Consider the following 12897-nt stretch of genomic DNA (forward strand, 5'->3'; position numbering starts at 1 on the left):
CCTATTAATTTTGCAACCGGATGGCATGGTACGTTTGTCTAATGTGATCCAGTGCAGGCAAACGCACTGCGTCAGGGGCGTTATTAAGATTGCACTGACACCCATTGCAGATCGCAAGGGCAGTGTGATTTCAATGTAGTGTGGGAAACACGCATAGATAACAGGAGTTTCCCACACCGCATTAGTGTGACCTAGGCTAAAAAAAAAACATGAAGTCATCTCTGGAGCATGTGCATGTATTCAGAAAGCATCTAAAGTGAGGCCACGAGAGATCAGCAGCTCTGAGATGCAATTTAGGATTAAAAAAGGGTGTATTTTTAAAACAACAAAACAGTAATTGTTTATCATGCATAGTACTTTAGCAAACTAAATGTCTATCTCCAATTAGATGAGGTGGAGAAGTGGTTGGTGATATCGCGATCATCACAGTCTCCACCTCGTCCAATCTGAGAATGCTTTGCAGTCATTGAGAAGTGCCTTCCATGCTAAATGAGCAAACCCCTGAAGTCAAACGAGAAAAGATCAAATCTGATTGGCTGGTAGGAGTTACTGCACTTTACACCTAATCAATATTTTTCACACAGGGCATTAAAAAACTAGCTGCAAAGCCAGTACCGACGCCAGGAAAAAGCGGCTGTAAAAACGTGCCTTTAGAAGCATTTTGCGTTGGCGTTAATGCACGCTTAGCCGTAAATCCAATTACTACAGCTTAAAGAGGAAGTAAACCCGCTTAAAATAATCCAGAAAAAAACCCACCTGCAAGAGAAAGGCATAATTTATGTGGCACTTACCTGAAATCGAAGCCCCCGAAGTGCTCCTCGTTCCCCTCCCTTGCCGCCATGTCCCCTCGGAGCTTCTTCCTGGTACCACCGCTCCGGTGCTATGATTGGCCTGGAGCGGCGAAGACATCACTCCCGCCACGCGCGCGGGCCCGGCATAATCCCATTCATTATGCCGGGACGCTCAGTGCGCATGCGCCGTAGACATCGGTGCAATGTTTTCTGCAAATATCTCCTTAACCATGCAGGTTAAGGATATATTTCTTGCACCTACAGGTAAGCCTTAATCTAGGCTTACCTGTAGGTGCAAGTTGTCAAAATGGGTTTACAACCACTTTAATCACTTCAGCCCTGGAACAATTTACCCCATTCCTGACCAGGCCACTTTTTATGATTTGGCACTGCATTGCTGTAACTGACAATTGCGCGGTCGTGCGACGTTGTACCCAAACAAAATAATTTTTTTCCCACAAATAGAGCTTTCTTTTGGTGATATTTTTGATCACCTCTGCGGTTTTTATTATTTGTGCTATAAACAAAAGAAGAGCAACAATTTTGAAAAAAAAAAATATATTTTTTACATTTTGCTATAATACATATCCCAATTATTTTTTCAAGATCTAGTTACATGTCGATTGCCAGCCGCAACCCTGATGACATTCCTATTGGACGAAATGTGTAGGGTGGAGCCTGGGATCTGGTGTCACGTAGCTACACGCGTGGACCGTGGCCATCTTGTGGGTTGGAAAGATCCGTCCATTTTACCTTATGACACGCTTGTTTTATTAGTTTTAAATGTGAGTTTTCTGATTTATCTGGAATAAACTTTTATGCCGGTTTGATATACTGAACCATGAGGAGTCGTCTGCTCTTATTTTGATGCATGAGTCCTGTGGATTTATTATCCTTGAGGAATATACAGGATCCATTTGCACATTGCCTTAGAGGAGGAGAGACCAGCCTGTGGATTATCATTGTGCCTGTTTGACCACCTATAACCTAGTGGTCCATATTTTGGGGTAAGAGGCCCGGTGTGTTGGTGTTTGGTGGAGCATTTACTACCATTTATTATACCTCAGTCTGTCTGGTTATACACCTCGGGTAAGATATTTGGACTTTTATGAATTCATGTGCTGTTCACCTACCAATTTTTATGTTTCATTTGTCTTTTAGCACTGCATATTTTTTTTCTTTTTATGTTTATATTGTTACCAGTAATTTATGTCAGCTGCTTTTTAGAGCCTAATGCCGCATACACATGATCGGAATTTACCGATGAAAAAAGCCAGAACTTTTTTCATCCGAAATTCCAATCGTGTGTGGGCCCCATCGAACTTTTTTCCGTCTGTGTTTAGAAATTCAACATGTTTTATTTTTTTCCAATGGAAAAAATCCGATAGGAAATTCCTATCGTCTGTGTGCAACTCCGACTGAGAAAAAAACATGCATGCTCAGAATCAAGTCGACACATGCTCGGAAGCATTGAACTTAATTTTTCTCGGCTCGTTGTAGTGTTTTACATCACCGCGTTTTGGACGGTCGGAATTTGGTCTGACAGTGTGTATGCAAGACAGCTTGAACGGAATTCCGACGAAAAACTCCATTGGATTTTAGGCCATCGGAAATTCCGATCATGTGTACGGGGCATCAGACCAGTGAATACTCCTTAACTAAAATAGCATTATGTTTATGAGAGGGGAAGAAAGATACAGGGAAGAAATAAGCAGATTAAAACGTCAGCTTTAAATGTTCAGATTTCTTATTGTAAGAAGTTATCTGCATAAGTATTTTCTCATTTAAATATTGGCTTATTTTATAAGTGAAGGGCAGAAGTCATGTTTCTCGGATGGATCTTACTATATACATATAGCAGAACATAGGACAACATAGGACAACATTAACTGCACAAACGAGGATGACATCAACAGGAAATCTGTAGATCACAGTATGAAGACGTACCTGTTTAGAAAGCAGCTCCTTGCACAGCGTATACAGCGTAATAAATTTTCTGGCCAGTGGACGGGCACCAAGGAAGCCTTCAGCGATCAGCATAATTTCACAGATCAATTCCGTGTCTGGCACCACCATGGCACAAGGCCTATAAGATGATACATACCAAAGACATCAATGGTATCTCAGTCACAATGTAAATTAGTTATACTACTGAATCATTTTTACTGAAGAAAATAATTTAGATCTTAAATATTTTACCGTTTTTTTCTATACTTGTAACATTGAATATGAGTTTCTGCCAATTGTCTATGGTGATGGGAATGTAGAGTGCAGCCTGTTAGGTGCTGCCGAGTCAATTTATTGTTGTCGCTGTTATAATTACACTTCTCTCTGAGCATTGAATGACAGCTTTCACAGAACAGTGACACAAGTAAAGACTCATAATTGGATTTTGTCTTCCATATTTGTACCTGCCATTTATTATATGGAAGATTAACATCTGTAAACTTCTAATAACAGAAATAGAATGGGGAAGTTCAACACCCACAGCATCCACTTTTTTATGAGAATCTCTCATTACTATATGAATATTATTATCGCTCTATTTTTAAATCATTAACATTGGCACTATGAGTATAATGTGAAATTCTGCTATTCTATGCTGCTCAATATATTCAAGGATGATTTTAGCATGACACATTTTATGGACTTAAAACATAGGGACAGATTCTCAAAAGAGTTACGCCGGTGTATCTACCATTGTAGAGAGTTCTGCCATTGTATTTTTCCCCTGGTGTTATCGGTTGTGTGCAGTGGGAGACATAGGGGAGCCCTATATTGTGTAGTTTCTCATAGCCACAAATGAAATAATATAACTTACCTCTACTTACCTGCAGTAATCCATCAAAATGGTATACAACCTGTCATCAACCTGTCATCAAGTATGTGGAGAATATCTCTGTCTTCATGCAGATTTTCTTTAGGTGGATGGTCATACTCAATGCATAGGGAGAACCAGACCTTTGTCCATCTGGGTGGGCTTTATCAGGATTGGTTGTGGGATAAGAGATGTGCAATAAAAGGTCACAAAACGCTTATGTTGCACAGGTGCTTGGTATCGCTTGATATTGCATATTTAGTAGACAATTAAAAAAATCTTATGCAAGGTATAATCTATTTTACTGTTTTAGTTAGATTAAAACACCTTGTAAAGCATTTTGTGGCTACTCGCTACTTCTTCGGAATAGGTGCGTTACATACACTTCATTCTGGGCTTAGAAGAAAGTCCATGGTGGGAAGAGTAGTGAGTAGCTATGAAAAGTGTTTTATGTTGTTTTATTTATTATCTCTAATGTATTAAAGTTTTAAAAATACAGTATCTCACAAAAATGAGTACAACCCTCACATTTTTGTAAATATTTTATTATATCCTTTCATGTGACAACACTGAAGAAATTACACTTTGCTACAATGTAAAGTAATGAGTGTACAGCTTGTATAACAGTGTACATTTGCTGACCCCTCAAAATAACTCAACACTATTAACGTCTACAGCGCTGGTTTAGGTCTAGAGACATGCTTGGCCAGTCCATCACCTTAAGGGCCCTTTCAGACATGTGGACCGTATGTTCGCATTTTCATCCATCCGTTGCGGATGAAAATGGGACATACATTGGTCCCTATGTGATTGCGGGTGTCAGCGGATGACCATCCGTTGACACCTGTAATCGTCCCCCTCCGCAAAGATCCGATTTTTCGGACGGAAGAAAATCCTATTTTTCTTCCGTCTGGCGGATCGGATCGGATGAACACGGACATATGATCTCATCAGACCACATGACATGGTTGCAGTAATCCATGTCCTTAGTCTGCTTGTCTTCAGCAAACTGTTTGTGGGCTTGTGGTGCATCATCTTTAGAAGAGCTTTCTTCTGGAACGACAGCCATGCAGACCAATTTGATGCAGTGTGCGGTGTATGGTTTGAGCACTGACAGGCCACCTCCCACTCCTTCAACCTCTGCAGCAATGTTGGCAGCACTTCTATGTCTATTTCCCAAAGACAACCTCTGGATATGATGCTGAGCACGTGCAAACAACTTCTTTGGTTGGACTATGGTGAGGCCTGTTCTGAGTGGAACTTGTCCTGTTAAACCACTGTATGGTCTTGACCATCCTGCTGCAGCTCAGTTTCAGGGTCTTGGCAATCTTCTTATAGCCTATGCCATCATTATGTAGAACAATTATTTTTTTCAGATCCTCAGAGAGTTCTTTGCCTTGATGTGCCACGTTGAACTTTCAGTGACCAGTATGAGAGAGTGAGAGTGATAACACCAAATTTAACACACCTGATCCCCATTCACACTTGAGACATTGTAACAGTAACGAGTCACATGACACTGGGGAGGGAAAATGGCAAAGTGGGCAAAGTGTACTCACTTTTGATGCCAGCAGTTTAGACATTATTGGCTGTGTGTTGAGTTATTTTTAGGTGACAGCAAATTTACACTGTTATACAAGCTGTACACTCACTACTTTACATTGTAGCAAAGTGTAATTTCTTCAGTGTTGTCACATGAAAAGATATAATAAAATATTTACAAAAATGTGAGGGCTGTACACACTTTTGTGAGATACTGTAAATTAAGGTTTTTGAAAAAAAAATGCCACAACATAGATTTGTTAACATGTATTTTCACAATAAAAAGGAGGAAACAACATAGATGACAAGACCGGATACAGGGGGAAGGGATTGCACTGGCTGCAGGATGTTTCATACTGTGACCAGAATCATAATTTTTTTGAAATCAGACAAGTTTAAATTTTAATACAGGAAAGCAACCAACAAGGCATCCAATTACCAGTAAATGTGCAAACTCCTGCGCCCAACTACATGGTGGATGAAAAAGAATAATAGCCCTGCCCCTTACAATAAATACCAAACCAGCTGCCACCCAAAAGTGATATCTTATACTTTAAATGGTAAATAGTAAATATATAGGGGGTGCTAGTATGTGATATGAGTACCCTACCCAATCCTGCCCCCTATATTCTAAACAATACTACAAAATAACAAGATATTATGAGCATAAACCATATGCGATTAATAAATAAAACTACTAAACACAGTGTCCATAGTTTAAAGTGTCCATAGCAATATCTTCAATATTTGCCAATATCTCTTCCACCGTACTCTGTTACTTCACACCCAATGTGCTCATGTGAATGGATCACTCACTGGAAAACAAGGACCTCTTTTATTATTTATTATTATGAACAGTTTAAACTATGGACACTGTGTTTAGTAGTTTTATATATTAATCACATAAGGTTTAGTCTCATAATCTCCGGTTATTGTGCAATATTGTTTAGAATACAGGGTGCAGAATTGTGTAGGGTACCAATATCACATATGCTATAGCGCCCCCTATATTTCTCTATCCAATTACCAGCACAGGTGGCCTAGGTATTAGACCATATACAGTGCCTTGCGAAAGTATTCGGCCCCCTTGAACTTTGCGAACTTTTGCCACATTTCAGGCTTCAAACATAAAGATATAAAACTGTAATTATTTTTGAAGAATCAACAAGTGGGACACAATCATGAAGTGGAACGAAATTTATTGGATATTTCAAACTTAAAAAAAAAAAAAAAAAAACTGAAAAATTTGGCGTGCAAAATTATTAAGCCCCTTTACTTTTAGTGCAGCAAACTCTCTCCAGCAGTTCAGTGAGGATCTATGAATGATCCAATGTTGACCTAAATGACTAATGATGATAAATAGAACCCACCTGTGTGTAATCAAGTCCCTGTATAAATGCACCTGCACTGTGATAGTCTCAGAGGTCCGTTTAAAGCGCAGAGAGCATCATGAAGAACAAGGAACACACCAGGCAGGTCCGAGATACTGTTGTGGAGAAGTTTAAAGCCGGATTTGGATACAAAAAGATTTCCCAAGCTTTAAACATCCCAAGGAGCACTGTGCAAGCGATAATATTGAAATGGAAGGAGTATCAGACCACTGCAAATCTACGAAGACCTGGCCGTCCTTCTAAACTTTCAGCTCATACAAGGAGAAGACTGATCAGAGATGCAGCCAAGAGGCCCATGATCACTCTGGATGAACTGCAGAGATCTACAGCTGAGGTGGGAGACTCTGTCCATAGGACAACAATCAGTCGTATACTGCACAAATCTGGCCTTTATGGAAGAGTGGCAAGAAGAAAGCCATTTCTTAAAGATATCCATAAAAAGTGTTGTTTAAAGTTTGCCACAAGCCACCTGGGAGACACACCAAACATGTGGAAGAAGGTGCTCTGGTCAGATGAAACCAAAATCGAACTTTTTGGCAACAATGCAAAACGTTATGTTTGGCGTAAAAGCAACACAGCTCATCACCCTGAACACACCATCCCCACTGTCAAACATGGTGGTGGGAGCATCATGGTTTGGGCCTGCTTTTCTTCAGCAGGGACAGGGAAGATGGTTAAAATTGATGGGAAGATGGATGGAGCCACATACAGGACCATTCTGGAAGAAAACCTGATGGAGTCTGCAAAAGACCTGAGACTGGGACAGAGATTTGTCTTCCAACAAGACAATGATCCAAAACATAAAGCAAAATCTACAATGGAATGGTTCACAAATAAACATATCCAGGTGTTAGATTGGCCAAGTCAAAGTCCAGACCTGAATCCAATCGAGAATCTGTTGAAAGAACTGAAAACTGCTGTTCACAAACGCTCTCCATCCAACCTCACTTTTGCAAAGAGGAATGTGCAAAATTTTCAGTCTCTCGATGTGCAAAACTGATAGAGACATACCCCAAGCGACTTACAGCTGTAATCGCAGCAAAAGGTGGCGCTACAAAGTATTAACTTAAGGGGGCTGAATAATTTTGCACGCCCGATTTTTCAGTTATTTTTTTTTTTTTTTAAGTTTGAAATATCCAATAAATTTTGTTCCACTTCATGGTTGTGTCCCACTTGTTGTTGATTCTTCAAAAAAAATTACAGTTTTATATCTTTATGTTTGAAGCCTGAAATGTGGCAAAAGATCGCAAAGTTCAAGGGGGTGGGGGGGGGGGGGGGCGAATACTTTCGCAAGGCACTGTATGCGGCACAACAGCAGGCCCATGTTTTAGAGGTTTTCACAGTTATCATTTTGAGGCTTTTTTATATTATATGGTGTTTTAATGTAATTACAACAATAAAATTGATTTTACTATAGAGATAAGGTTTCTTTATGTGTCTGCTCCTTATGAAGGTTCCATCAACTCTAGGTGACTTTGCAACACAAGCATTTTGGGGCTTTTTAAGAACATCTCATAGATAGACAGACAGACAGACAGACAGACAGACAGACAGACAGATAGATAGATAGATAGATAGATAGATAGATAGATAGATAGATAGATAGATACAAAAAATAGATTTTTTTGTTTTTGCAATTACAGTGCATTTCCTGGAAACAATTATGTTCTCAGTATTGAATATAAAAAAGCAACTAGTATAAGTAACAGTAGGTGGCGATAGCGCTCCAGCTGCTTGCCTAAAAAGAGCCTTGAGATTCTCCGGCAGTTCTGTGCGGCCAGCATAACCAGGATTCATCGTGATAAATATTCCCACTGATGGCTTCAATGTGATGTTTTCTCCGAGGAATAGAAATCTGTCAGGTGGAGAGGGACAAGCCATGAAATGCGTTCCTGGCAAAAGATTACATTTTGATTTGATGTAAGTTATCATTTCTAGATAGAAGCACGACTTGCCTCTTTTTCTTGTTGCGAATGGCATCTTGAATACTTTTCACTTGTACGGCAACCACTGACAGAACTTCCACTGCAATTCTGTTAAATTCATCAAAGCATCCCCAGGCTCCTGTCTGCGCCAGACCTTTATAAATATTTCCTACAGACTACAAGACAAATTACGATGAGGCCACACTGTGAGAAGGAATGTTTTAGGAAGCGCAGATTGTGAATTTGCCATTTCACTTACTTTATAATCCATCTGTTCAGAGCAGTTGAATACATATACCATCACCCCAAGCGCCCGCCCTAAGTCTTTAGTGGTTTCGGTTTTGCCTGTTCCAGCTGGGCCTGCAGGAGCGCCACTCATTTTCAGGTGGAGGGACTGGGTGAGAGTTATGTAACACCTAACAAGAAGCGAGTAAACCAAGAATTGGGGACTGTGTCAGAAACTCATACATAAGAGATGTTAGTTTATTGCAGGCAGCAAAATAGTTCTCAGACATCAGATATGGTTACACATTTCATTTCCATTTAGTTTTGAGCTATGGAATATCAATTAGATGATTTATGAAAAATTACCTCACCTGTTATAACTAGATTGTAGAACATATTTGAAATCCTTAAAACCAACTCTACTATATAAAAAATATTTTATATAGTTTAATCTTATTATATTATAGTTGACACCTGAACGGATTATTAAGACCTCTTTTCTACCCATGCCATGTCTGCCTTCCCGTTGTTCCTTGGTCGGGATTTTTAGTTGGCTCTGCTCCCTCAGCTCCCTTCCCAGGCATATATTGCTGCCATCCTCGGTGAACATAGCCACAGGCACCCAGACCTTGCTGATTGGTGAGTATGTGTTACATTACCTTTTTGGGCATTCATTCCCAGATATATCCTACATGCATCCACCCCTGAAGAGCGAGTCACATCTCGCAAAATGCGCTGGGTGTTTAGATGTTATGTATACTCTAATGCCACGTACACACGGTCGTTTTTTGTGATGAAAAAAAAACGAAATTTTTTAGCATTAAAAAAAACGACGTTTTTCAAACTTCATTTTAAAAAACGACGTTGCCTACACACCATCGTTTTTTCAAAATGCTCTAGCAAAGCGCGGTTACGTTCAGCACGTACGGCGGCACTCTGTTCCATTCAAGCTCACGTCATAACTTGCTTCTGAGCATGCGCGGGTTTAAAAACGTATGTTTTAAACGTCGTTTTAGCCCACACACTGTCATTTTTTATGACATAAAAAATTGAAGCATGCTCAAATTTTTTTTTTTGTCGTTTTTCACAAAAAACGACCGTGTGTACAATCTTTAACCATGTACGAATTGTATCAACTTTGTCTTTGTTTATGCTACTTTTTATGTGTGATTATGTCTGCAATAAATGTTTTTATTGTATTTATATTTGTCAATTTCATTGGTCTATTGTACACACCTCATATAAAGTTTTTTATTGTACTATTAGGGATGAAGACGTGTCACTGGTGACAGCGGACCTTTATTTTATTTATATATAAAAAATATTGTTTAAAATAGTCACCTGTCAGCTTTAAAAATAAAAAATGCAGCTATAGCTGCAATACTAATTTCCTATCCAGGGCTATGACCTACAGACTCACCAACTCTGCAATTCATTGCCAGTCCTATGAAGGGCTTGTTCACCCCTTGTCCATTGAGTTGCACATTTCTGAACACCACCACACATGTAAGATGTGAACAGGGAAATCAATTGTGCTCTGTTCGCATTATACAGTACATGTGCAGTGTTGTGTTAAAACAACAGACATGATGTGAAAAAGTTCTAAAGGTTGAAAACTGTAGGTTGTATGATAAAAAAAGTTATTGAATAAGATGACATATTTTCCAAGCATATTCTAAAGTTAGGCTGGCCAGACACTATACAATCTTACACACAATCCATTAACAACTATGTAATGCAAGTGCCTGCCTGATTGCATACAAGTTGATTAAATAGATTAGGTAGGTCCTCATAATACTCTACATTATAATTACCGTATTTATTCGAGTATAACACGCAAAATTTTATACCCAAAAAAAAGATCAAAGTTTGGGTGCGCGATATACTCGAGGACTTTGTCCCCCCCGCCGCTACCGCCGCCGCACACGCCGCTGCTACCGCCGCCGCCACCGAAGCCACCAACGCCGCTACAACGTTAATCATGCGGCGCGGGGGAACATCAGACAGCTTTCGTTTGAATAGCTGTTTTCCCTGCCGCGCGTAGACACTCCCCCTTGGACGGATCTGTCCAATCGCGAGCAAGGGGGAGTGTCTATGCGTGGCAGGGAAAACAGCTGTTCAAACGAACGCTGTCTGTAATGTTCCCGCGCGCCGCGTGATTAAAGGTAAGGGGACATAGCTGGACATACGGGGACATGGCTGGTTATACAGGGGACATGGCTGGTTATACAGGGGACATGGCTGGACATACAGGGGGCATGGCTGGACATACAGGGGGCATGGCTGAACATACAGGGGGCATGGCTGGACATACAGGGGGCATGGCTGGACATACAGGGGGCATGGCTGGACATACAGGGGGCATGGCTGGACATACAGGGGGCATGGCTGGACATACAGGGGGCATGGCTGGACATAAATGATTTTTGGCAATTACAATGATTTTATACCGATTTTTAATTGAAAATTAGGGGTGCGCGTTATACACGGGTGCGCGTTATTCTCGAATAAATACGGTATACATCTAAAGTAGATTGTACAAAGATTGTATGGTCAGATTGGTATGTGCATGAGAAATTAAAGTCACACATTACAAGCTTTCTATTTTTATTCCATTTTTTATTTTCAGTATCTCAATTTTGTACCATTCAACCTAAACCTAAAAAAGTGTACAATTATACTGTAATGTATGCTGAGTGACCATGTTTTGTTATGCTGAGCAGTCCACACACACTGCATGAAATATCCAACAATAGCTCAAAACACTGGATGGTAAGAAAAGAAGTTCATGTTGAAATGACAATGCTTTTTACCCTTCCTGTAAATACTCCCTTTTCACATATAGTGTGGTGACCTGCATCTTACTGCACTGGAAGAACGTTGGTCACTGCTAGGACACACCATCATTTTCTATGTGTCCTATTCACAATGCAACATACCCCTGAGGTGTGGTGCAGTGAAGTGCGTTGCAGTGAAATAGGCTGCATTTTATTGCAGCACACTGGACAGGATCGCATGTCACTGTATAGCAGCACACTGCACTGCTGTACAGTGACATGAACAGTGGCGGCTGGTGCTCAAAATTTTTGGGGGGGCGCAAAGAAAAAAAAAATTGCAGTCTCACTGTGCCCAAACGCAGCCACTGTTACATGCCATCAAACGCAGCCACTGTTACATGCCATCAAACGCAGCCACTGTGCCATCAATTTGCACCACTGTGCCATGCCATCAAATGCAGCCACTGGCCATTAATTTGCACCACTGTGCCATGCCATCAAATGCAGCCACTTTGCCATCAATTCGCACCACTGTGCCATGCCATTAAATGCAGTCACTGTGCCATCAATTCGCACCACTGTGCCATGCCATTAAACGCAGTCACTGTGCCATGCCATCAAATGCAGTCACTGTGCCATCAATTTGCACCACTGTGCCATGCCATTAAACGCAGTCACTGTGCCATGCCATTAAACGCAGCCACTGTGCCATACATTGTCACCACTGTGCCATGCCATTAAACGCAGTCACTGTGCCATCCATTGTCACCACTGTGCCATGCCATTAAACGCAGTCACTGTGCCATCCATTGTCACCACTGTGCCATGCCATTAAACGCAGCCACTGTGCCATACATTGTCACCACTGTGCCATGCCATTAAACGCAGACACTGTGCCATCCATTGTCACCACTGTGCCATGCCATTAAACGCAGCCACTGTGCCATCCATTGTCACCACTGTGCCATGCCATTAAACGCAGCCACCGTGCCCTTTAATGGTCGCCGCTGTGCCAATTGTCCCCACTGTGCCCTGTAAATTGCTTTCTTCCCCCCCCGCCCGGCACTTACCTTTACTGGTTTCAGGCATCCACGTCCCACGATGTCTTCTCCCGCCCTCGATGACTGACAGGCGTCTCAGCCAATCAGGTTACCGGTAGCCAGAACCGGCCAACCTGATTGGCTGAGACGCCTGTCATCTTATTCAAGGGGCATACAGTCTGTGCGCTCCGAGAATAAGCTTCCGGGACCCGAGGGCTGTATTGGGAAAGCCTATCAGAGCTGTTGGCTTTGATAGACATTTCCGTACAGCCAACCAGCTGGCGTTATTCAGATGGCCGGACATTGAGCGCCGACCATCTGAATAACAGCGGCAGCGGCGAAAATAACATAGATTTGTGCAATGCATGAATCTATGTTATTTCACTCA

The 12897-nt window shown here is 41.2% G+C and overlaps 1 protein-coding gene across 1 annotated transcript in view; it reads right to left on the reverse strand.

Annotated features, from left to right (window-relative positions):
- Positions 1-12897, reverse strand: part of DNAH11 (dynein axonemal heavy chain 11) — a 376413-nt gene that overhangs the window by 223391 nt on the left and 140125 nt on the right. The window contains exons 34-37 of the mRNA XM_040352802.1: positions 8727-8883; positions 8498-8643; positions 8281-8397; positions 2739-2877 (exon numbers count right to left, since the gene is read on the reverse strand). Coding sequence (XP_040208736.1) covers positions 2739-2877; positions 8281-8397; positions 8498-8643; positions 8727-8883 — 559 coding nt within the window. The remainder of the gene's footprint in view (positions 1-2738; positions 2878-8280; positions 8398-8497; positions 8644-8726; positions 8884-12897) is intronic.

This window comes from Rana temporaria, chromosome 5 (assembly GCF_905171775.1).
Source record: "Rana temporaria chromosome 5, aRanTem1.1, whole genome shotgun sequence".
Lineage (NCBI taxonomy): Eukaryota > Metazoa > Chordata > Amphibia > Anura > Ranidae > Rana > Rana temporaria.